The sequence below is a fragment of the Peromyscus leucopus genome, chromosome 5 (assembly GCF_004664715.2).
Source record: "Peromyscus leucopus breed LL Stock chromosome 5, UCI_PerLeu_2.1, whole genome shotgun sequence".
Classification (NCBI taxonomy): domain Eukaryota; kingdom Metazoa; phylum Chordata; class Mammalia; order Rodentia; family Cricetidae; genus Peromyscus; species Peromyscus leucopus.
Window position 1 is genome coordinate 23,353,168 of NC_051067.1, and position 25,001 is coordinate 23,378,168.

At 48.9% G+C, this 25,001-nt stretch overlaps 1 protein-coding gene and 1 long non-coding RNA gene across 5 annotated transcripts; one reads left to right on the forward strand and one right to left on the reverse strand.

Moving 5' to 3' along the window:
• Positions 1 to 225: 225 nt before the first annotated feature.
• On the forward strand, positions 226 to 23,009 carry Tfap2a (transcription factor AP-2 alpha). Of its 4 annotated transcripts, none has more exons than XM_028855631.2 (7): positions 226 to 472; positions 9,563 to 9,997; positions 13,160 to 13,211; positions 15,017 to 15,248; positions 17,056 to 17,174; positions 19,112 to 19,253; positions 20,961 to 23,009. In XM_028855631.2, exons 1-7 carry the CDS (start codon positions 440 to 442, stop codon positions 21,247 to 21,249), a joined length of 1,302 nt encoding a protein of 433 aa, XP_028711464.1. In that variant the 5' UTR covers positions 226 to 439; the 3' UTR covers positions 21,250 to 23,009. The 4 variants fall into 4 exon arrangements, with proteins under 4 accessions (XP_028711464.1, XP_028711463.1, XP_037061681.1 ...); XM_028855630.2 differs by lacking the exon at positions 226 to 472 and adding an exon at positions 4,517 to 4,873; XM_037205786.1 differs by lacking the exon at positions 226 to 472 and adding an exon at positions 5,471 to 7,198 and having other exon boundaries at positions 20,961 to 22,645.
• LOC114681879 lies at positions 3,881 to 5,383 on the reverse strand. The gene is made up of 2 exons (XR_003732956.2): positions 4,763 to 5,383; positions 3,881 to 4,532 (listed from the first exon to the last, which is right to left on the reverse strand). It is a non-coding gene; the product is annotated as an uncharacterized LOC114681879 (long non-coding RNA).
• Positions 23,010 to 25,001: the final 1,992 nt, after the last annotated feature.

A 25,001-nucleotide genomic window follows, 5' to 3' on the forward strand; every position in this document is an offset into this window, starting at 1 on the left:
GGAAAGGTGGAATGAGCTTGCAGATGTCCCCACCACACGACTGCTCACACACACGCTCACACCCGCGTGGGACTCGGCAACCTTCAGCAGCCGGTCCCTGGCTTCGGTTCACTAGCCAGGGACTGACCGGGAAAGCGGGTTAGGGCTGTTGGGAAAAGCTGGAGCTGATGGTGAGATTGCTGTAGCTATAAATCCATCACTTCCCAGGTCAGCTCAGAGAGGTGCTGGGACTGGGGCTGGAGGAGTGAATTCCTAGGCCAGCGCGCATGCGTCTGCAGGTAGTAACCCAGCTCTTTATGGCCAGGTGAGATGTTAGTGAGCAAGTAAAAAAAAAAAAAAAAAAAAGGAGGATTTGCCTAAGCGATTCCAGGGAGCGGGCCCGGCAGAGCCCTCCAGCCCATGCCCGGCGGGGACCCGTCGCCAGGAGCGCCGAGACGCGATGTCCATACTTGCCAAAATGGGGGACTGGCAGGTACGGGGGTTTGCCTTGGCTGGGGCTGAGGTGGGCGGGGGTGGAGCGGAGGAGGGGGCCGGGAGTGGGGAGGCGGAGAAGAAGCGCCGTGGCCCAGGGCAGGGGAGTCCTAGGTGAGGCACGCCTGGCAGCACCCAAGAGTGCTCCTAGGAGAGAGAAGACCGGATGAACCAGCGCAGGCGGCGACCGTCTCGACAGCCCCGGCGCTGGGGGCCAAGCGTGCCGCCCTCCGGGCCAGAGTCCGGGAAAAGTCCAGCGCACGTTCCACAGGTGGCCAGGTGGCCCCTGGGGTCACTTGTGGTTTGATCTCCAGCCATTTTCCCACCCTCACCCGAACAGAAACTTAGCTGGATGACTAATTAAGAAGTGGGGAGGGACGCAGGGCTGGAGGTGTGGGTTCCCCGATGGCTGTGCCTGCCCCGCCCTTAGACCCCAGGGTTGCGCGTCCGGGTGGGGTTCTGGTGCACCTGTCCGGTTGGTATCCCTACATTTGGGGGACCTTTGGAGTGGATGAAAAGTGGTCCGGATGGCTAGATAGCCGGGAGCACATTTTTTGAGAGACACTTTTTAAAGTTAGTTCAAAGTTTAGCTATTCGCTCAATTGGCTTCCTAGGATGGGTTTTCGGTTCTTGGACTACAGAACTGTGGGGTGGTGAGTACAGATAGCAATTTTCGGTACTAGGGCCTGCCAAAGGTAACCCTGCTAGACCGCAGACACCCCAAAGCGGATAGGCTCTGGGTCTGGCCTTTCCTGAGCCACAGACCCCGGCCCCCGCCACGGGAACAGGCTTCCACACATTCTCCTTACAGGGAAACTAGGGCGGCTCTAGCCAGGTTGAAAAAGCCACGCTGCCTCTCCCCGGTCGGGGATTTCATAATAGGAACCGCGGGGCCCTGTTTTTGCCCCAGCCAACAGAGGCCTGGTTAGAGAGAGATTCTGTAAGCCACAAGCCTAAGGGGCAATCTGAACCAAAGGCTTCGTTCGACCTTCCCAAAGAAAAAACCAGAGCTGGAAACTCTGCTCCTCCCAGGACAAGGCCCTGGAGTTTCTTCTTTTGTTGTTGTTTTTGTTTTTTCCCTTCTTTTGCCTGAGAGTTCAGCCATAAAGTTGGGAAGAGGTGTCTTCTTCATTACATTCCCAGGGGTTGGAGAAAGAAAGTTCTGCGTTTGTTTTCGTCTTACGTTTTCTACTTTTATTTGTTGAGTGGATTTTTTATACTCCCTCTCTAGCTAAAAAATACTAAATAATATTCCTTCCTCAAACTTAGACCGACTTAATTTAAGGATGGAAACCCCCACTCTAAGCACAAGTGCTGGAACCCACTTCTCTGCCGGCACCGTGTGGGCTTAACTCTCTTTCGGGGTGCTGAGACCTGAGGCAGTTATTCTTAAATACTGAAGAACTCTGCAGGGCGTGAGAAGGTGCCCACCACCCAGGGTTGGCTGGGGCTGCGGCCAGGCCTCCAGCCAGGCAGAGTAGGATTTGAAAGCCACCGATTGCTAAGGAATGGTGGAGCCCAGGGCCTGCAGCTGAGAGCCTTACTGTTTGGCAAGTGGCTGGAGCCAGAATCTGGGGGTGAGGGCTGGTGGCTTTGAGTCCCATGGGACCAGATCCACCAGGCTTAGTCACTTGAGCATCCCCCCCCCCCACTCGATGTTGACGCTCAGACAGAAGATCATTCTGGCCCTTGTATTTCTTTGTCTCTCCTGGTGGGTGTCACAGTCTCTTTCTCTCAGGTCAGGCCTACATCCTCAGCCCTAACTCCAACCTTAGCGCTGCTGTCCCAGGGAACCCGGGCCCCTGCCCAGACGCAGCACTGGCCGCGGGGAGAAGAGTTGTGGTTATGAAGCTCATGCCAGCGTGAGCTTCGTCTGGCTCAGGGGCTACCCAACTGCTCCCCCCAGCCTTTCATCAGCGCCCACACTGCGGGGCGGCGGCGGCACGGAGCTGGCAGGCCCCAATCTGCACGTCAATGGTGCCCCTGGCGGGAATACGACAACAGTTTAAGTAGCCCTTAGCTGGTTGAGAGCCTGAGATCTGTAGGGCACTGAGCAGCGAGGAGGGGAGGTGGGTGAGGGTCGGGTAGGAGAAGATATAAACCCTTAAGCGCCTTTCCCCAGGTCACAACTGAAGGAAAAGAAAGCGAAACTTAAAAGAGTTCCCTCAAGCACCCTGGCAAGTCCGAGTCCGCAGGATGTAGAAACCCGTGCTCGAAGGCCTAGGAGCTGGCCTAGAGGTCATAGGGCACCCGGCTGCGGCTGCCTCTGGGAAAGTGGAGGTACTGGCCCCTCCCAGAAGCTGAGCTCCAGGTTTCAAGCCCTTTTGGCTGCTCAGCAGGCCTTGGGGAAAACCTTGCAGGGTCTTGCATGGAATGTTGACCATTTTCTGGAGACAGAGTGGGGTGCCAAGCTTCTAGACCCATCAGCCAAATGACTGCTTAAATGTGAGGAGTCATCTCCAGGGAGTACTCAGGGCCTTGGGTCTTTGAAGGGGAGATTGTCCCCTCTGGCCTTGCCTCTGGCTTTTCGGGGAGAGACACTCTAGCTTAGCCAGGTAGGGTCTTGAGAAGGAAGCATTGCTCCCCTTCGGCTTTGAGTGGAGAGAGTGGGGGGCTCTTCCCTTCTCTTGTCTTTTTTCCACCTGTTACTCAACGCTTGGGTTTGGTGAAGTCTTCACTCCCATGATGGATTCACTATGGAAATCCAGGAGGCCTAGAGGTTTTTTTTTTGGGGGGGGGGTTGGAGGTGGGTGAGGAGAGGAGAAACAAAGAAAAAAAAAGAAGAACCAGATGAGCCAGAGGTCTCTGAGGAGATCTGCTGCTACTGAGCGGGTCTCCACAATTAACAGGAGAAAGACAGATGAAAATATTTTTTAGAGTGTTAGTGAGGAAATTCAGCCAGAGAAATCCCTGTATATCAAACTATCACATTAAAGTCTTTGAATTTTTTTCTTACTTTAAAATAATTGCTGAAAGGGAGGAAGGATCCCCCGTGGAGTGAACAAGCCCCTGAGTGGAGCTGGAGGGCCGGGAGTGGTCAACTTGGCAAGGGGGTGTCTCCTTCAGCTTCTTCACCAGCCGGCCACTGCGCCGCCAACGCTCCGGCGTTGGTAACATCAAATCATGAAGGATCGCGTCCTTCTTTAATTAAAAAGGAGAATCTTGGGAAAACTGGAGCCGATTAGCGCAGGAAGAGTTGGTTCCCAGTGATTTATTTTGATGCACGTATGACACAGCATGGAGAGTCCCAGGCGCTCATGGGTCTGCTTTTCGGCTCACTCCAGAAGCAGCTCTGCGTCTCCATCCGAATTCTGTGTTCTTGTCCACGTTGCACCTGGGAAACCTTCCAGCCCAAACACCCCGCTCCAGCTTCACACAAACGGGAGGAAAATCATTTAACCCCCGGAGCTGTCGAGTAACCTCTTCAGGGTACAACTTTTATTTTACACGTAGCAATTAAGAGATCGCAAACCCCAACCGAGCCACCGGAGCCGGTTGGCAGAATCTCCAACCTGGGGGGAAAGCGCAAAGCTAATAAAACTCCCAGGGCGCTGCAGCCCGAGGGGGTAACAGCCGTGAGCGGAGGCGATCTCCAGTTGGGCAAAAATCCTGGAGTGACTTTGCTGGTCCTGGTTTGGTGGTTACGATTCATTGCGAAAGGGATAATGATTTCTAATAAAATCGGAAGGGGACGAAAGGCAGATCGGTTAGTGGCGGCTGTAGTAGCAGGGGTAGGGGGTACTAAAAGTTGGTTCCTTGGCTCCGCCGCTGGTACCCTGCGTAGTACCGAGCTTAATCCAAGGCATCTTTGGCTGGCAGGATCCGAAGACAGGCAAAGGGGAAAGGGATGAAATTGGGCCGGGGTGGGGCAGCCGGAGCAAGGGAGGGTGGTGGAGCTCTGGGCAGAGCTGTTGGGCTAGCAGACAGGCGTGCAGGCGTGTGCTCTGGGAGCAAGTTCGCGGCTAGAAGAGGCCTTTATACCTGGGTCGGAGCGGCCGGCGGCAGATTGTGGTACTGGCGAGCAATTGGACTATTGTTGATATGCTAATGAGGCGATTAGGCTGTTGGTGAAGAGCAGGAAAAGGGAAAAGTTTCTACCATTAGAGGGAGATCTCCGAGCGCACACGGGAGCTCTCTAACCCTTCTCTCCTCCTCCCTCCTCGCCCTTCTCCTCCTGGCCCTCCTCCTCCTCCTCCCCCTCCTCCTCCTTCCTACCCTTCTCCTCCTCCTCGCCCTCCTCTCCTCCTCCTCCTCCTGTGCTCACCGCCCGCAGCCCGCACTTTGCGCTAACCTAGAGAGTAGCTCCGCTGGGGTGCGAGGCGCAAAGGGGCAAATCCGATCACGCCGATCCATGAAAATGCTTTGGAAACTGACGGATAATATCAAGTACGAAGACTGTGAGGTAAGCGCGGCGCCGGCTCAGTCATCCTTGCAGCCACAGGCTTGGAGATCGACCCTCCCTCTCCTCCTCCTCCTCTCCACGCAGCTAGCGGCGAACGCGGGTGGAACAAACTTTCGCCAGTGCTGCGCCCGCCCCTCGAATTCGCCCGAAGAGCACGGGGGAGAAGCCGGAGAGGGTGGACGTGGATTCTGCTTCTTTCACTTTTGTCCTTTGAAGCCCGTGTCCCACTTCCCCCCGGTTTTTTCTGCTTACTTTTGGCTTTGCCTGAGAGTGTGGAACGAAGAGACAAGCTTTTTTTTTTTTTCCTTTAAACAATTGCTGGCAACTGGGCACGTGCCAGTGAACTCCGGTGTCTCTGGAGCAAGAATCTGGGGTCACCTACGGTAGCAGGAAGAAGAAAAAATGTTCCCCCTTTCACCTCCTCTCTGAGATGAATATTCCTTTTTCTTTCATTCATTCCTTTCTTTCTAAAGAGGTTCCCTTCTTGCATTTGGAGAAGGGCCCACACACTTCTCCCTGACCTGGGCCGCACCTCCCTGTAAGCGGGTTCGGCTTGGAAGCCCTCAAGTCAGCCTCTGGGCTCACTCCTTAGCTTCTGTATCCCTCGAAGTTCTAAGCAGTTTCTCCCACTGAGCTACGGGGTGGACACACCCCATGGTGGTGGCCGAGTGCAGTTGCTCTACCGGCCTCTCTGAGTCGGGGGAAAAAATCGCCCTTGTGCCTGCCGGCGCTTAGCTGAGGGACCCTGAGAAGCCTGGCTTAGCTGCCGATCACCTTCGGTTTTCGATAGTCCGCTGGGACCACAGAGCGCTCCCCTTGGGAACACATTTAAAAACCCAGGGCCCCAGAGTATGACTTTTGGGACAGCCAGGGAGGCATGGAAAAAGACCCAACTGCTTGCAGGAAACCGCCTCAACCTTGCTTTTTACAAACCCCATTGAAAGGAGCTGATGAGTGCACGGGGCGAAGGAGGGGTGGGAGGCCCCGTGATTATCCAAATAAATATGTAGCAGCCTTGCCATTTGCTCTTCTTCTTTTACTTTATTTCTTTTCCCTTTGGCATTTGGAGCTGGGGTTCCGGCAGCAGCGTCTGCGCGGGCTCAGAGGCAAGAATTCTGTTTGAAATCAGAAACTGGGCTTGTGTGAAGGAAGTGTCACCCACTCCCTCCCCTTTTCCTTTTGAATACTATTTTATGTCTTTCTTCATTCTGGCTCCCCCTTTACCCCTCCCCACCCCCAACCTGGTGGATGGGACACCAGGTGGCATCCCATCAGTACCGGTGCTTCTCTAGGGGCTCCTGTGGAGCGTCAGGAGGGGTGTGGGACCCCACGTAGGACCAGGCACTTGGTTTGCGAGGCTATGGGTGCCTTTTGCGGACAGGCCTAGGCACTATCGAGCAGTTGGCTTCTTAGGGGTCTGGGTACCCTCCCCAGCCAGGTGATTTTTCACTCTCTTGGAACCTAAAAGTCAGTTCCGGGTGCCAGCGTCCTGAGTGGGAGGGTTGATAACCTTCCCGTGGCTCCACACACCGAAGGGGTCTCGAGGGGTAGGGCGCGAGATGAACTCGAACCCCCAGAGAGGCTCTGGAGGTGCGTGAGAGCGGGGCGGGGAGTGCGGGGGAATGATGAGAATGGAGTAGGAGAGAAGGAAAAAAAAAAAGTCTGGGCAATTTCAACAACTTTGGTGGCGGCGGGCTAACCAGCGCTGGAGCAGGGATTTCGGGTTTCCGAGCGGGCTTGGAGTTGTCTGGTTTGGTTGAGGCTCTGCAGGGACACGCAAGAGGCGAGGTGCCGCTTGTTCCGACAACCGGGCGGGCAGACTGGCAGTGGCGACGCGCGGGAGAGCTAGCCCTGTCATCTAGGGGGTGTCGGCGGGAGTGGCCCAGCCAGTCGGACGGGTTTGTGTCGGGAGCCCGGAGCCCTTGCCAGAGGCGCCTAGGCTGGGCCGCTTCGCGTCTGTGCGCTCCCGGGGCCGCGTCCGGGCTCCCGCTCCCGGAACCCGGTCCAGGGACCAACCGAGATCAGAACAGCCGCAGCCGAGGAGCGCACGGCCCCGAGGTCCTAGGGAAAGGCAGCTCGTCGTGGCCAGGCGGAGGACAAGGGTTGGCGAAGCGGGCGGGCCGGTTCCAGGCGGGACGCCTGGTCATGGAGGAACAGCGCGGCAGCGGGCAGCCGAGTCCCGAGTCCCAGGCCCCGCTGCGCAGCAGAGAATCCCGCGGCCGGAGAGCGGCGGGAAGCACCTCCCAGGCGCAGAACCCGGTGGGCAGCCGCGCGCGGGTCCCCGGAGCTCCAGCCCGCGGCGCGCGACCCCCGCTCCATCCCGAGGTCTGCCCCAGCCTTTTAGGTCCGATTGTCCTCCCTCGCTTCCTCTCCCCTCCCCCTCCCCCGCGGGCTCCCCCTCCGCAGCTCCGGCTCGGCCCCCTCCTCCCCCTCCTCCCTCCCTCCCTCCTGCCCTCCCTTCCTCCTCCCCGGCGCTCCCTCCTTCCTCCCTCCCTCCCTCTCTCCACTCCTCTCTCCTCTTGTCGCCCACACTTTCTTTCTCGCACACGCACGCAGACACATCCTCCCTCTTCGCGCTCTCGCCCCTCGGCCTCCCTCTCTCGCCTTCTTTCTCTTTCACTTTTGCAGGCCCTGCAACCTTTTAAAATGTTGCCCCTTCGCTGTGATTCGCCAGACGCCGCGCCGCGGCCCCCCGCACGCTCGCCCGCTCCCTCCGTCGCCCGCTTTTTGTCTCTCGCGCTCCCTCTCCCCACCTCCGATTTGCTACACTGAGACTCCCGTCAATGACTGCATTGAGAGCCGGCTCCGGCGCGAGTTGCCTCTCCGCTTCACGCTCGATTTCCAGGCATTCTTCCCTTATTAAGTATTCGTGTAATATTAATAGTCATGAATATCTGCTATTAGGAGGCTCCAGGAACGCTGCCCAGCGCGGTTATTAGAAGCTGAAGTGGAGCCGCCGCTAAGAAAAGAGGGGGAGACACGGATTAAGGAACACTCACACACACACTTCACACACACACTTTTTTCCTCTTTTTTTTTTCTTGGTATTTTTTGTTTGGTTGGTTTGTTTTTTGTTTTTTGTTTTTCTTAAAGAACTTTGAATCCTAACCGATCGCGGCAGGATAGAGATCGTGGGTTCGACCAGCTGAAGGCGCCGCGCGACTCGGTGGTACAAGTTCGGATGGATCCGAGCGGGGCTCCGGCGCTCGCGGGAGCGTCCGCGCGGTGACTGGAGTCCTGGGTGGCGCGGGGCTCTCGGAGCCTTTTGTGTGGGGCTCTCTCGGGCCGCCGGGCAGCCGGGTGCTCGAGGCGTGGTGGTTTTTGGCCTTTTTTTTTCTTTTTTCTTTTTTCTTTTTCTTTTTCTTTTTCACCCTGACTGGTTACCCCAGACTCTTCGCAGATGTTAGTTCACAGTTTTTCAGCTATGGTGAGTCCCACCCCACCCCCACCCATCCCTGTTTCCTTAGGAATTCTGTTCCCCAAACCCTCAGCCGAGAAACTCTCTGAGGTCCAGGGCTTCCCGGCCTGGGTTCCCGGTGGACATCTCCTTCCATTTGCATTCCTATCTTCCCTTTCCTTCTTTCTCTGGTTCTTTTCCATCCCCAAATCCAACGAGTCGCCACTACCCTGTCTCTGCTGGACCTCTCCGCGCACGCAGACCTACCCGGCAGCTCTTTGCCTGGGCCAGTATCTCGCCCGGTTCGTCTTTATTTCCTCGCGTCTTCACTTGCTCCAGAGCCACTCTCCACATCTGATGCTTAATCCATCTGTGGGGGGTGAGAGGCGCACCCCAGTGTGTCCCCCTAGCCCGGGGCCTTGAGGCTGGACCTTGAAGGGTTCTGGTTCTCTGGAACCCACTCTTGGCTTGCTTTGCAAGAGGATTGCAATAGAGGAACGTAAAGTGAGGGGCTTCGTTTGCCCTTTGGGGCTGGGGTGGAAGGGGCGGGGGCCTCCGCCCCGGGGTGCTCCTCTTTCTTTTAAAAGAACCGGGTAAGGCAGAATCTTTCTATTTTAAACCCCAGCTTGGCGTCCCTTACTCCCCATTCATATCATAAAACAACCCTATCGTGTAAAAGCCTAACAGAGGAAGCGGAAAAGACAGACCTCCCCCCCCCTCAACCATGCAGTTAAAACCTTTAAGCTGGTAATTTAAACGTGTGCTTTCTTACGGCCCCTGTGCGAAACATGTTTCTATTTAAATAGTCATGAAATGGTAATAGTCTTTGAAGGTTTATGATTTTTCCCCCTCCAGATTAATGGAAGAGTAAACAATAACGCAGTGGCAGACAGGTTCAAATCCGGGAAAAGCAAAGGCCGATTCTGCTGTTTAATATTTAGTGGCTGCTGGAATTTTGCTTAAGGGGGGTTTGGTACTACGGGTGTTCAGGGCTGGACTGCAGGACACCCTTTCACATCTCCTTCCCTCCTTTGAGAGGAATGTCTAGGAGAGACTGCTGTGCCCCTGGATTTACATATTCTGATTTCTTTGCGTTTTTTGGAAAGGCCTGCTTCACTTCTTGGGTATTTTCCAATGTGAACAATGTAGAGTTGATACCCCCACCCCGGCGTCCTGCGGAGGGGAATGGGTGATTTCCCCCACACTAGCTTGCGGAATGGATTTAGTGGGGGGTAGCTAAAACTCTGCGCCTCATTTCTTACTCTTTCCCATTTCGTCTTGCTTTCTTCCAGGACCGTCACGACGGCACCAGCAACGGGACGGCACGGTTGCCCCAACTGGGCACTGTAGGTCAATCTCCCTACACCAGTGCCCCGCCGCTGTCCCACACCCCCAATGCCGACTTCCAGCCTCCCTACTTCCCCCCGCCCTACCAGCCTATCTACCCTCAGTCGCAAGATCCTTACTCCCACGTCAACGACCCCTACAGCCTGAACCCCTTGCACGCCCAGCCGCAGCCGCAGCACCCGGGCTGGCCCGGCCAGAGGCAGAGCCAGGAGTCTGGGCTTTTGCACACGCACCGGGGGTTACCCCACCAGCTGTCCGGCCTGGACCCTCGCAGGGACTACCGGCGGCACGAGGACCTCCTGCACGGCCCACACGGGCTCGGCTCCGGGCTCGGGGACCTCCCGATCCACTCCTTACCTCACGCCATCGAGGACGTCCCGGTAAGAGGCGGCGCGGGCCGCGGGGAGGGAACGCAGCCCTAGGCTCACCTGCCCTCGCGCGGAAGCTTCGTGGAGCCCAGGCCCGCAGGGCCTTGGTTTTCCTCAATAATAGTTGGGAGTGGAAGTGAGGCTCACTTAAACAACTGAATTTAAAAATGAGAAAGTAATTGAGAACAATGCTTCCTGGAGCTCGCTCAACAATGCCTGGGTCCACCACTTCCAACCAACACAGAAATAAATCAGGCGATTGTCACCCTTCACTGTAGCGTCTCCTCTCCGTGACAGTAAATTGTGTAGATCTGGGGAGGATTTAATTCCACTGCGGAATATGTTGGGAGGATTTCTCGCTGTTCTAGGAAAGAGGTTAAATTTAGCCTAGAAAGCCCCTCAAATGCGCTCACAAAGTAAAAGAAAGTGTGAGAGATCTGGGAAAAAGGTCCCTGAGCCGGGTTTTAAAAGCATTAGTGAAATCCAGAAGTTATACCTCCCCTATCCTGATCAAAGGAAAGCAAGTAGCAAATCCAAGCACCCGGACATTAAAATGAAGCTTTCTTCTCTTCCTGGGGGTGCTAAGTGGTGACCTCATAAATCATTAGCTAGGTTCCCAACGCCTATCAGAATCTGCTACACTGCATATTCAATTAAATGTTTGGAGACTATTGGGCGCTGCGTTGAGTTCTAATTCAGTTATCAATAAATGCAGTTAAAATGATTTCTAAATAAGGACGGCCTCAGTACATGTACTATTTACAGCATAACTCAGACTATTGATAATTTGAAAATACTTTTAAAAATTAAATTGCAACCAGCACCTCAACTTCAGCTCTATAAATTTATGGTTTTCTCACAATCTTCCTGAAATGGAATTAGAGCAAGCCAATTTTTTTTTTTTTTAACGCTGTAAAGACTTCTGTTAAAGGTACTTTTCTTTGGAAAGGAAATGTATCTGGATGTGATTTTTGCTTAAATGCTATTTCAAATTACTGCATCAAATATAGCAGTGGTATGTCTGTTGACAGTTTAATGATTGCTGAATTAGATTGTAAGGAAAACGGCCACCTGAACTTACCTGATTGCCTGGCAGATTTAAAACGTTCTTGAAGTTCTACAGGAAAATAGAAAATTTATTACCTCTCTCATTTAGCCCAGTTAATCACTGAAATTTGTTGGTTATGCTTAACAGCCTTGCATGGAACACAGGAAAGCAGGTACTTGATCCAATGCAAGGCTTTAGTAAGCATTGTTTGTGTGTGTGTGTGTGTGTGTGTGTGTGTGTGTGTGTGTGTGTGTGTGTTCATATTTATATGTTTTTAGAAAACAATGGTTAGTAAATTTGGGGCAATAATTTATAATGGTAATTTTGAACAGAATTAGAAGTTATGGTGATTTTAGTTTTCTTTCTCAGAGAGTCTCTGAATTCTTGTCTTTGCCTGCTCTTTGGGAACACTCTAACAGCAAAATAATATCTTAAGCTTTTGGAGCTACTGTGTATTGGAAATAGATCTACTTCTGCAAAAATATCCTGTGGCTGATGGGAATTCTGGTACCTGTGTGGCCACTCTTTGTGATAAAATTGGTCAGTAGGAGAAATTAACCAGATGATCATATAAAACCAAGAAACCCAGTTGCTGCTCTTCTCACCCTCCCCCACCTTTCCAGGGGGAAAAAGATCTTTCGAAGGAATTTGGGTCAGGAAAAGGGTTGTTTTCAATTTTCCCATTGCTGCCACAGTTAACTTTTAATAAGAATGACTGCTAAATATTTAAGAAAATCAAGTCAATGGTGAAAATTATTTAATCATTAATATCTCAGTGGGGTTTTAAACTTAACAGTCTTCCCTGTGTGGACAAGGTCTAGCTAGAAATAACAGAAATAAAAGTATTATGCCACACTACATTTACTTTATGGGTTTAGGGTGCATGCATAAAGGGATCATATTTCCCCATATAGTTAAAACACAAGAACTGCAGCAGTAGTCATTTCTGAACATTTCTCAATTTAATTATACTTAAATCCAGAAGCACTTTAGGCAAGTTACAAATGAGAGCATTGAGTATAATAAAACCTGTAATAAAGCAACTTAGTACCATCCACCCGGAATCATTGCGATCAGGCACAATTAACAGGAGCATAAATCCAAGACAGAATGGAAAATGTTCGAATCAGTATTATTGTTGGACAAAGACTAGAGAAGGAAGTAATAGTTTTTTAAATGGCAATGCCTGTGCTTGGTAACGATTGCGAAATCTTCTCTCTCAGCAACCCTGGTGCTAATTTGTAAACACAGCCAGACATTATATTGCCTGTCAGTTTCTGCATTAGAAAACATGATTTCATTTTACTTTCTAATCACGTTTTGATTCTAGCACACACATGCACACACGCGCACACACACACACACACACACACACACACACACACACACACACACGTATACCCATCCATCTGTAAAGAGAAAGAAAGAAAGAAAGAAAGAAAGAAAGAAAGAAAGAAAGAAAGAAAGAAAGAAAGAAAGAAAGGGGGCACCCCACACTGCTGCTGGACAACAGGAAAACAGCCTCAAAGGATTTTCGTCCCTGATATTCCACATTCCTGCCAGATTTGCTGTAGGCAGCGGTTTAAAAAAAAAAAATTCTAGCTTTCCCTGAGTGAAGGGGTGTGTGTGTGTGTGTGTGTGTGTGCTTTGTTGCATTACCTGCAGGGTTTCCAACACTCTGCTGTTACTCAAGCTCCTGTCATTTCTATTGTGTTTCCTTGGCTGTGGCTGCCTGGACACTGGGATCCCTGAGGCTCCCAAGCTGCTGAGGTGCCACACTGAAGCTAGGTGCCTTTCCCAAGGTTGACCTGACTGTGAAAAAGATTAAGAACTCCAAAACTTCATTTAATTTTCAAAGAAAGTTTTATTCCCCATCCCATCCTCTTCAGTGTGGATTATCTGCTGGGGGTGGAGGGAGGAGAAATGGGCTGTGGGTGTACAGTGAAACCTCTTGAGTTTTAAAGCTCCAAATTCAGTAAGCCAAGATGAGATGTTTATATATAAATGTCATTATGAGGGAGGGGGGACTCCCATCCTCCATCTTTCCCTCCCCCATCTTGCAGGGAATATTCATTTCCTTTTGTTTTGATTATACACTTACATTCATGTGTATCCTTTTGTTGCAGCATGTAGAAGACCCGGGTATTAACATCCCAGATCAAACTGTAATTAAGAAAGGTAAGCCATTTCCTTCTGCATTCCAAGCATGTCCTTACAGGCAGAGTGCTATTTAAAAGAACTTGCAGGACTGTATTTTTTTTTTCAAATAGGATTTCCTAAAGGCTCAGAATTAGCAAATAGATAGGCATAGACCAGTGCTTAAATAACCGGCTTTCAGGATCTTGGTAATGGCAACAGGCTAGCTTTGTTCAGATCATGATTTCAGCACTGAATTTAGTTTAATCATATTTGGACAAGATGAAATGTGCAATAGTTGACCTGATTTGGAAGTGGCATTTTGATTTGGAAATGGTTTCATAGTTAAATCATTGTGTGGAGTTAAAGGCCATGAGGGTTAAAAAGTGTATCAAGCTGAAATAATACAAATACTTTAATATTAATGAAAAAAAAAAGCACTCTATCAGGAAAGAAAACTTTCATGTTCTCTTAGTTTCTAGTCTCTTGACTGAGTCTCGGGGCTTTAAAACTTGGTGAATTAGGTTAACAAAAAGGTAGCTCTTGGTTAAAATTAGCATCTTGAAGATGCCACTATTAACCTATGTATTTAGAAATTGTTGAAAAGGTGTTACATGATTTGGCTAAATTTATCATCTGCATTGTGCTTAGTAGAAATAAAGTTTCTTGTATTAAATGCAGTAGCAGTATATTTTTGTTGTTATGGTGGCAATAATTTCAGGATTCTAGGCACCACCAGAGAACGATGCTATATAAAACTGTTCCCATTTCTAACCCCAATCAGTGTATTGTTAGCTAGTTTAAAGTTTCATTTTTGCATCTGTGAAGTCTTTGTCATGTCAAATTAGATGTGCAAGGGATAAATCTTAAGAGGTGCTCTTTCCAAGTCGACATGATAATTGGCTCTTTTATTAGTAATCTCTCAAGAGTTCGTTTAACTCCTATTGTCTCTATTAGCCTCCCCAGAGCTATTAATGTCACAAGTGATCTATCCAAAACCTAGAGCCCCTCACCTCCCCATACGACTAGAATATCCCCATTAAAAACAAAACAAAACAAAACAGGAACGCTGTGATGAGACTGTGTGCATATTATTATTATTATATGTCCCCATGTGGAATTTTAAGATACAAATGCATTGTACTTAAATGGTGGCGGATGCATCTGAATTACATTGGTGTTAAGAAATGGACCCCTGGTTTTGCTGGTCTTGAATTTGTTTTCTAACAATGGTAGGTCCAACAATGAAGAGCTTATGGTTTTAACTGATTGTATATCCTACCCCCCACCCCTTCGAAGGGGCTTAGGCAGACAGGGTTCATTTAGTATTTGCTCAACAAAAGGATGCATTCCTAGTGTTCAAGTGGTAGGCCTATTCTTGAGTTCCGTTCAAAACTGGGCTTGGAATGATCTCCAAAACTCGAGTGTCTTTTAAAATGGAACATAAGGGTCTATTGATAAAAGGGTATTCGTGTAATGTGTGACAACAGAATCCACCACTTGCAAGCTAAATGCTCATTTACCGGCTGCAGGAGCAATCCAAACTATCCGCTGGTTTTAGCAGCAATTTCTTTCCGCACTGAGCCCTTCGTCTGCAAAACCCTGGCTCCACCAACCCTGCCCTAGGTTTGCACAGGAAAACCCACCCACTGTCTCCCCAAACACGATCTCCTGCACCTCGCCGGAGCCCTCCGCGAGCCCAGGGGGTAGGGACAGCTCCAGCCATCTCTAGACAGCTTGCGGCCAGGGTGATGGCAGGAAGCCGCTGCGGGATCCCAGAGCTGAGCAGCGCGCGGTCGGCCCGCCCCCCGCCCTCCCCCAACACGCGCCCGCGTCTGTCTCCGCAGGCCCTGTGTCCCTGTCCAAGTCCAACAGCAACGCCGTCTCCGCCATCCCTATCAACAAGGACAACCTCTTCGGTGGCGTGGTGAACCCCAACGAAGTCTTCTGTTCAGTTCCGGGTCGCCTGTCGCTCCTCAGCTCCACCTCGAAGTACAAGGTCACGGTGGCGGAAGTACAGCGGCGCCTCTCACCGCCCGAGTGTCTCAACGCGTCGCTGCTGGGCGGAGTCCTGCGGAGGTGAGGCCAGGCCCCGCCCCCTCCGCCCCGCCCCGCCCCGCCCCGCCCCGCGGACGCGGCCCCAGTGCGCCTGCGCCGGGGCGGTAGCGGTCCCGCACGCTGGCAGGGGAAGGGGCGGAGAGGAGAGAGCGTGGAGCCTGGTGGGCGGGGCCGGAGGCGGGGGTGAGGCGGCGCGCCTGCGCACTCCGGGGACTCGGCTTGCTCCAGCACGCACGCGCAGCTCTGGCTGCTGCGGGCTCAGTCCCGGCCTTGGCAGCCATGGGGCGCCGTGCAGCTGCCTTTTCCCTGGATGCTGCGCAGGTTACAAGCTCAGGAAAACTTCTGGGCTTCTTGCTTTGCCGCACCACACTGGAGGGTCTCTGATGGGAACCGGCCGCCCTTGAGTGGAGGCTGGTTTTCAAGTAAAGCAAGAGAATGACTTCCGCTTGCTGCATGGCTTCCCCACCCCTGGTTGCTGGCACCTCCCTCCAGAAGGCACCCCCTACCCCCAAGCCCAGTCTGGGTGCCCGAGGCACTAGCTTTTGACGATTTTGATTTACTGTGAAGTGTGACAGGCAGTGTGCAGGGCACGTTTCCAGTTTCCGTTCATTATACGCAGTCGCTCTCAGGGACTGCATCCCTTATCACAGGATTCTCACCTCTCTGAGGTGAAGTGGGCCCTTTAGTAGGTAAGATTTCACAAGGGCCAGGGAGACAGAGGGTCTCTTTCCTCAGAGCCAGCTGTGTGTGCTTCTCGATCCTAGGATTCTATCCAATGGTGTGAGTTGTCGGCCTAGTGTTAGTTTTGGCCAAATAGTATGTCTCTTACTCTCCTCTCCATAGAAGACCCGTAATTCACTGTCTAACTTTCTTCCTGAATCTTAATGACCCGGAGTTGGGCCTTGGTGGGTACAGCCCACCTACATCCTCTAAGAGGGTTTTGCAGAGTTGATACCAGTGACTCTCACCATCGTTCAGTCACTTGGTTTTTCCTTGGTTCCTTTACTGCCACGGATCTTTCTCTGCCCCCTGCTTTTTCCTCCCCTTCCCCCATCACCAGTATCCGAGACTGCTTACCTAAGGGAGTATAATCTAATCCACACAATTAAAGAACCACTTGAGTAGGGAATAAAATCTGAAATTAATTAATTTGCTGTTTTATTTAAACAATTTATCTTAACCACTTTCTGATTATGGGAGTCTATTTAGACATCTATTTAGTAGTGCCTCCATCGTCTCTGAAATCAGGGAAAAATTTGAAGGCTGGTATCAGCCATCATCCTTTTGACATTTCCAGTTCTGCTCCTGACGTGGCATGTAAACAGTTGTCGAGATGCATTTCCCATTGGGACCAAAGCCAGAGCAGGAAATGTGAGCGTGATGATAACTTTGGTTACTGGGAGCAACCTACCAGCAGATCTTGTGAAGACAATTTAAAGACCCCACTGGGGTTTGTGTTATTGTAGCCACAGGGAAAATACACAGTCATCGACTGACCTCAAGAATACCTCCAACTCTAGAGTTCAAAACTGTGTGTGTGTGTGTGTGTGTGTGTGTGTGTGTGTGTGTGTCTTCTTCAGGGAACTGAAAAAAACAAGAAGCTTCCAACCTGCTACAGTAGTCTCAACAATAACTGAATACAATGAGTGCTTTACAGTTTTATCTCCTATGACCTTTCTGTATGGTTCCTTAGGTTCTCCTCCCCTGCTTGGGACCATACTTCTTGGTTTTTAAGAACACATTTTAGAAAGTACTCAAAATGACTTCAGTGTGACACAGAGCAAGTCAATATTTTCTAAATCCCTGTCTTCATGTGTTTATGAAACAGAGCGAAGTCTAAGAATGGAGGAAGATCTTTAAGAGAAAAACTGGACAAAATAGGATTAAATCTGCCAGCAGGGAGACGCAAAGCTGCCAACGTCACCCTGCTTACATCACTAGTGGAAGGTAAGCAATCCACTTGCTAACTAGAAAGGAGCTGTTGTCTGGGGAAATGAATAATATTTAGTGGCTAGATGTTTGAGGGAATCTTGTACACTTTGGTGGTTTCACCTTTCCATGGATTATAACTGTAACTGGAATGAATAGAATTCTGAAATGTCAAGGAAAAACAAGAAACAAAACAAAATAAAACAAACAAAAAACAATCCAGAGCCTATTTAAGATACACTCATGCCTATGTGTTCTTCTTCCTCTCTCCCACAAAATTCCCTCGTCCTCAACACAAATTTGACCTAAACAATGCTAAACTTAAGAGCTGCACATTCCCCAAGTTCCTGTCTCCTCTAAAGAACTCAGCAGTAAATCACTTAAGTTATTCTGACATCTGCATTTGAGAAATGCTTGACCATTACTTCCTGAATTAATGTGAGAATCTTTGACCTGCATCCTGATTTAAGACCGTCCTGAAAGCTCGGGGTTAAAAGCCATTGCAGGCTGATGTTTTCCAAACATCTCCTTCCTTACTTCTTGCTTCACTGTGTTCATTTTCTCCAGAATGGGAAGAAAGGGAGCAATTTTAGAGTTTGGATTGTTGGATACAGAGAGAGCAAAAGCAGTGGACACATTGTAAAAGAGTTTCTTACCGCAGGTTTTAGCACACACACACACCCTTCCAAATTTCTTAAGACAAAATGGCATCCCTGTCTAGTTAGACAAAAACTGGCACCAGAATCCATTTACATTCCTGCCTCCTGGATCCCTAACTTTTTCTGATACTCAGTTGGTTTAAGGTTGGGATTAAGGGTTGGGGTGAATATATAGCTTTCTTGTGCATTTCTTTGTGGCCTATTATATCTCATGTTAATAGGAAAATAAAAAGATAGTGATTTATTCCCAGGCAGATTTAAAACTAGCATTTATATTTCAATGAGGCATGATTATCTTATTTGCATAGTGTGTTAGGGGAGATATTGCCATTGGCTCCAAGTTTTTTGGAAGTTTCTAGAAAACATCTGAAACAAATGTTTTTGAAGGAGGAATTCTATGATTTCCATGTGTTAAATGGTGTTGAAGATGATGATAATGTAACTTTTCAAAAACAAGCCATTGTTCAGGGACAAAAATTCAAACACGGTAACACTATATTAAAATAATGGTAGCATGTTGAAAATCTGCTTCTCGTAGCCTTCCCCCTAAATTCTCCGTCCTGACAGTGGTGGTGGCAGCTGAGGATGGAGTGTGAGAGTCGGTCTGGGCCTGGGGGTTGAGGGCTGCAGTGGAGAGGCAGTTTCTGGAGAACTGTTATTGTTTGTGATCCGCTCCATTTTATGGAAACAAGCTCCGCAAGAGGGCTTTGATGCTCTAATTGGCGCATGCGTTCTTCCGGAGCTGGAGCTAATGGCAGGAAGCCCTGCAGTAAAAACCAACTGGTTCAGGAAATTAAAACCAAAGATTCGAAAATCAACAACACAGACAGACTCAGTGGAGTGGCCCTCAAATCCTCCCGGTTAATCGGCTTGGATGAACAGATAATTATACGTGATCAAGTTAAAATGTAAACTCTCATTTGTTTCCTTGCTGAAAAGCTCAAGGAGTAATTATGAAACATCATTGATGAATGTGTTGATAGGTGTGAGGCTGGAACAGCGGAGCCATTTCCAAACACAAGTTGGGGAAACATCAGTCGGGGATGGGTAGGGGGTGACGGGTGGGCTTAACGTTGTCAAACCATTTTGGCCTTGTAAGCCAGCTTGGCACTTCTGCTGATGAGTACGGTCTCCTGGTCTCACAGAGAAGAAACGTCTAAAGTAAGAAAACAAGGGGTTTTCTGTTCCTTCCAGCTTTTAGTGAAGAAAAGGAAGGGTGTTGGGTGTGGAGAGGAAACTTTGATCCCAATTTCTTCGTTCTCTGGCCCTCACCTCCCTCCTTTTACCTCTTGCCAGGAGAAGCCGTCCACCTAGCCAGGGACTTTGGGTACGTGTGCGAAACTGAATTTCCTGCCAAAGCAGTAGCGGAATTTCTCAACCGACAACATTCCGATCCCAATGAGCAAGTGACAAGAAAAAACATGCTCCTGGCTACAAAGTAAGGCATTTACCTCTGCGGGGTCTAGGCTGTTCACTGTCAAAAGAAACAAAACTTATCTTGTGTTTTCTTCTCTTTGCCATTCTTTCTGATCAGCTTTGCTGTGAATTCTGAAGTGGGGCACAAACGTAAATCAGCACAGTCTGTATCAAAGAGGAAACAGAGTGGGGTTGTCGGGGTGCTTCCTGTGTTCTCCTGAACTTCATTCTCTTTCTTATTTGCTAACTTTTAAAGTAATGGGAATGTGTGTGGGGCGCAGTGAGGATTTCCCTGAAAGAGGATGTGTTTGTGACAGTGCTGTTTCGTAAAAATCAGACTCAAGTCCTCAGAGGTACCCACCAGGCTTGCCAAGGCCCACATTTTCTCTCTTATCGGTATGTTCTCCAAGGGCAAAGATTAAGTTGGGACCTGCAAAATGTGCCATCCAGAATCTGCCCTACTTTCCCTCTAATCCTGGATTCCATTTCTTCTGCTCTCAAAAGTCTCTCTCTCTCTCTCTCTCTCTCTCTCTCTCTCTCTCTCTCTCTCTCTCTCTCTCTCTCTCTCTCACACACACACACACACACACACACACACATGGAGTCACAGTCATACTCTAAACTTTAGCCCACAGGCAAGCTGTCAAATGGGTTTCAAGATGGCCCAAGTTTATGTTCCCATAGGTGCCTGGGCTGAATAGACTTCTCCAGACTGAAAAGAAAATGACTGGTTTGATATGTTTTCTGGAAATTTCAAAGGCTTGCTTAGAAGTCCTTAGCAGAGAATCGAGAGGCTGAGGCCTTGGGTGGGACAGTGTGGCCTGGCCACACTGCTTCCTTGCCCTTTCACCTCCAGGCTGTAGCCATCTCAGGAAGGCCCTGCTAGGGCTGGCTTCCAGGGCCAGACAGGCTTCCTTGCAGAGGATGTCTTTCTCTGTGGCTCTCCACACTTTTCTTTGAAGACAGTCTGTCACTGACCCCAGAGCTCACCATTTGGACTAGGTTGGCTGCCCAGCAAACCACTGGGACACTCTGTCATCCAGGAGTTGAAGCTATAAACCTTCAAGCTGGGCTTGTACACGAGTTCCGGGGATCCGAACTCAGCTCCTTATTTATCTGTGTGGTCTAGCCCTTTATCCAGTGAGCTCTCTCCCTGGCCCTGCTGCTGGGGATTTTTTTGTTTTTTGTTTTTTAAAGCTAAGTTTTCCTTTTTGTCGAAATTCAAACCTCATTTGTTTTGTAGAAGATGAATGAGAGGAGGCTCCATTCCACCAACTCTTACTGTGGTTCCTTTGGGTGGGGGTGGGGGTGGGGGGCTGTGACGATATTTTGAAAAGCAAAACTGTTGGTTCTACAGTACTGGAGAGGGACACTTGTGTTTCTCCCTTCCGGTGTAACTTTTCTTTGTCCACATCCAGCCCCCGTAGAATGCTCTCCTACGTTCAGGGTGCTTGCTCTGAATGAGAAGTATGTAGGCAGAAGTTTGTTGTGCCTGGGGGGTGGGGGATGGGGAGAGAAGAGGAAGTCTTGTTGAGGTAGGAAGGCTATTCATTTAAGGGAGGAGAGATAGTTTAGCAGGCTCCATCCTTCTGCGGGGCCTGGTCTTGGGTCCCGAGGGGGGTGGGGGTGGAGCTAGGTGGCAGAGGTGACCGCCGGGAGAGATGCTTTTTCTCGCTGTCCCCAAGGCCGGCTGGGAGCTTCACCTGGCTCTCTGTTCCCCCCGCTGCAGACAGATCTGCAAAGAGTTCACTGACCTGCTGGCTCAGGACCGATCTCCCCTGGGGAACTCGCGGCCCAACCCCATCCTGGAGCCTGGCATCCAGAGCTGTTTGACCCACTTCAACCTCATCTCCCATGGCTTCGGCAGCCCGGCGGTGTGCGCCGCGGTCACCGCCCTGCAGAACTATCTCACCGAGGCCCTCAAGGCCATGGACAAAATGTACCTCAGCAACAACCCCAACAGCCACACGGACAACAGCGCCAAAAGCAGTGACAAAGAAGAGAAACACAGAAAGTGAGGCTCCGCGCCCGCCCCGCGCCCGCCCCGCGCCCGCCCTGCCGCCCGGCTCACCGGCCCTCGCCCCCCCACTCGCCCCTCCCCCGCCCGGCAGGTGACAGCTCCGGGACCAGCCACTCCTACTGCTGCTGCTACGCCGCGCCGCCGCCGCCGCCGCCGCGCCGCCCCTCGGCCCCGGAGTCCTCCGGACTGCTCTCCTCTCTCTCGACTGCCAGGGAGGCAGGCTGCCGCTGCCTGCTCAGCGCCCTGCCTCAACTTCCCCATCAGCACCAACACCCCCTTCTTGACCCTCATCTGGAGCCTAAGAGAACAGAACAGGTCGTGAAGCCAGCAAAGAGAAGAAGTTCTGTCGCGTTTGTGAACCTCTTTTTTTTTTTTTTTAAATCAAATCAACAACAAACATTAAAACTTTTTTTTTCTAAAAAAAAAAAAAAAGAGAACGTTAAAAAAATTTAAAAAGTATACGAGCTTCATGGGACTAACTCATCGCCTTCCCTTGCATACTTCAGATTGTAGCCATACTTAAAAAAAAGGCAAAGAGGATAATGACATTTTTATCAGTATTGTGAATAAACTTGAACACAAATACAGAAGTTCTATGTCCTGTCTTCAGTTGTAGGAGTTGTCTCTGCAAGGTGCCCACTTGAACTTCCTCTGATGACACAATCCACTTCTATAAGGGAATCAGTGTTCACGTCTCTGTATATATTTATTTATGTGTAATTTAATGGGATTTGTAAATATGGTGAGTCTGTTTTAAACCTTTTTTTTTTTTATTTATCTGGTGATCTCGTTTACCTCCTGTTTAGTGGGTTTTGGGTCCTCCCTATTAGTTCCTCATGTGGTTTTACTTACTTAGAAATCCAGGGTTTGGGTGATCCCCCCCCCCTTCTGGAATTCATGAATTTAGCCCCTTGGTAGCATGTTAATGATGACATTGAAACAGCTGAACAAAACTTTTTTAAAGTAAAATAAAATTTTATATATAATTAGTATTACATTTAGCTTTTCATTGAACTCAAAGGAGAACCGAGTGACATTGGGACACTGGAAAGATTTTTTTTTTTAATGGAGCGGTTTGATAACCCTCCCGTGGTATCATGGGGAGAAAAATAAAGTTTATTTGAGTTCACTGTCCTCCCTAAAAGCGTCCTCTGAGCAATAAACGAATATTGTCTTTAAACCAAGGGTTAGGGGTTTCTCTGTGCTCTCTCTCCCTCCCTCTCTCTTTTTGTTCACCTCCAAGCATTTGGGACCACCTGGTATTCTCTGTCTTCACTGGCCACATTGGAAGCACTTCTAGATGTACTGTGTTGGGCCGCACTGGCAGTAGTTTCCATGCCTGTCAATGTATCATAGTCCTTTGTTGCCCAGATAAATAAATATTTGATACGCTTTCTGTCGATTTTTTTTTATTCAGTGGCTGTCTTTACCCAGGCGTATTTTTGTTCTTGGCAGTATTTTTTATTCAGTATGGTTACAGTAATTGAGTTTAACTCTCCCTTGGCAATTGCTCTTTGCAATAAGCAGCTGAACCCATTGTTTCCCTCAAGTATAATAAAAACTTACTTTCAACTTGGAGTTCAGAGCAGGGTATCATTTAGATATTCCACTGAGTCTGTATTCAGACAAATGACACAATAAAACCCAATGTATTCTTTTGGATAAAAGATTGTTTGTACTGCTAAAGGAATGACATACTATTGCTTCCTGACTGGGAGCATTAACTTTATTATTAAAAATAAAGTTTTATTTTATTTATGTTGATCCTTTAGGTTTTCATTTGCATTTTGGAAGCCAAAATATTTAAACTCTCAGAACTAAACATTAGGAATGACGAAGTTGGTGATAAGTGGAAGAACAGAAGACCTCTCCTCCCATAACTGCGTTCCAATCTGTCTCAGAAGAAAACTGAAATTGAAATGATTACTTCATTAGTACAAGGGAGATGGCCATTTCAGCCTTCACTTGTTTGCGTAGGCTTTCATGGCTTAAGCTAACCCTATTTTTCTGGGAGGAGAGAACGGGGCAGAAATACACGTGGAACACAGAAAGAGAGGCCAGTCGCCCCCATTTGCTTTAATATTTCATTTGGAGATGAATTCACTACTGGAGCCAGTAGAGGGGAGTGGCAAAGTAGATGGATCCCTAGAATTTTTAATCACCCCCTCCCCAAATGCAAGCACACCCCTTTTGATCTGGACTGGTTCCTCCTTGGACCTTTCAGAAGTGGGGTATAGGTGGAGGTGGGGGAGGGCCGCCCTGCAAAGCTTTTCTGTCTGTCTTCCACAATAACAGGACTGTGTGCCTGCTCTAGGGGAAGGAAGGACCTTCTTACACAGGAAGATGGCGAATTCAGAGCTTTTGTAAATGGAATTTGTAATTCTTTGCCTTGGAAATGAGGTGGCTTTTTATTTTTATTTGACTTACGGCGTTGTACAAAAAAGAAATATTTTAACAGAGATACGGAGGTTGGCTAGGTGGAAGGCTTAGAGGGAAGCTGTGTAGATGGGCACGCTGAGAAGAAATGACTTGTGCTTCTGTGTTTTGGCACGCCGAAGACTAGGAAGGCAAAGGTCTTTCCGGAGTGTCCATTTTGCGACCTTTTCCTCCTAATCTCCTTTGGAAGGCAGTGTAAAATCAATCTCCACAAACCAACGAGAGTTGGTCGGGTCTAAATTCCATTTTCCAAAGCCAGAGAATTCATAACAATGGTGGGTTTAAAAAAAAAAAAAATTCAAATGGAAAGTGTATTCTCAGAACGCAACGCGGCAATTGTTTTTTAAAGCGGTTATTTATTATTTCCTAGAGAGACTGGTTAACTGTAACGTAGATGTAACAAAATAATGAGGCGAATGAACCCTAACTGTACATACTGTTGACAGAAATGAAATGCACACAGCGTCGTAGCAGGTGAAGTGAAGCATTGTCTATCAGGACTGTTTTTCTTGGCTGCATCTCAGATTGTGTGGGGGATCCTAACCTCAGGCACAATAGCATTCATAAACAGCCGTACTTTGCTGCTCTTTCTCCAATGACACATAAATACTCATTTTAAAACGAAAACAATCTTATTAAATACCATTCATTCATATCTGGATTTACAGATGCTTGTTATGTTGGAAAACCTGAACCCAATATAATCTTTGCATCCCAAGAAAGATAGAAAGGAAATGGTGGCTGGAACAGGGTGAGGTAAAAATAAACAATGGTTTTCAAATGCAGAGAAACAGTAATTTTTATTCTGTAGTTGGGCTCATGATGTTGCCACTGTTTCTAAACAAGAAAATTTAAAGAAGCTATGTACATTTAAGAGGAATGAGATACAGGAGGTGATTACAAAAAAAAAATTTTTTTTAATAGAGCTAACCAAGGGCTATGTGAATTTTGGCTTTTTCTGTTGTAACTGAACCCTCCCAAACATGTGAGGATTGCTCGACAGGTCTGGTGTTTATATGCTAACAACAAAGATTCTCTTTGGATTAAACCAGATCAGGATACATAGTTGAATTAAAAAGATGCTCGCCAGGCTATGCTAATTACCACACCCAATTTTCATGGAAACGCAATGCTCTTTCTAAGTGACTAGTCAGAGTCACCCCCTCTATACTTCAACACCCTTAAAAAAAATCACAATCCAACCCACTTTTCCCCAAAATCGAATATTAATACAATTTGTGTTCTTGATGGAACTACCATCAGGGCCGCAATGCCCCGCAGCTGAAATAATATTTAAAATAGAAGGGATTTGAC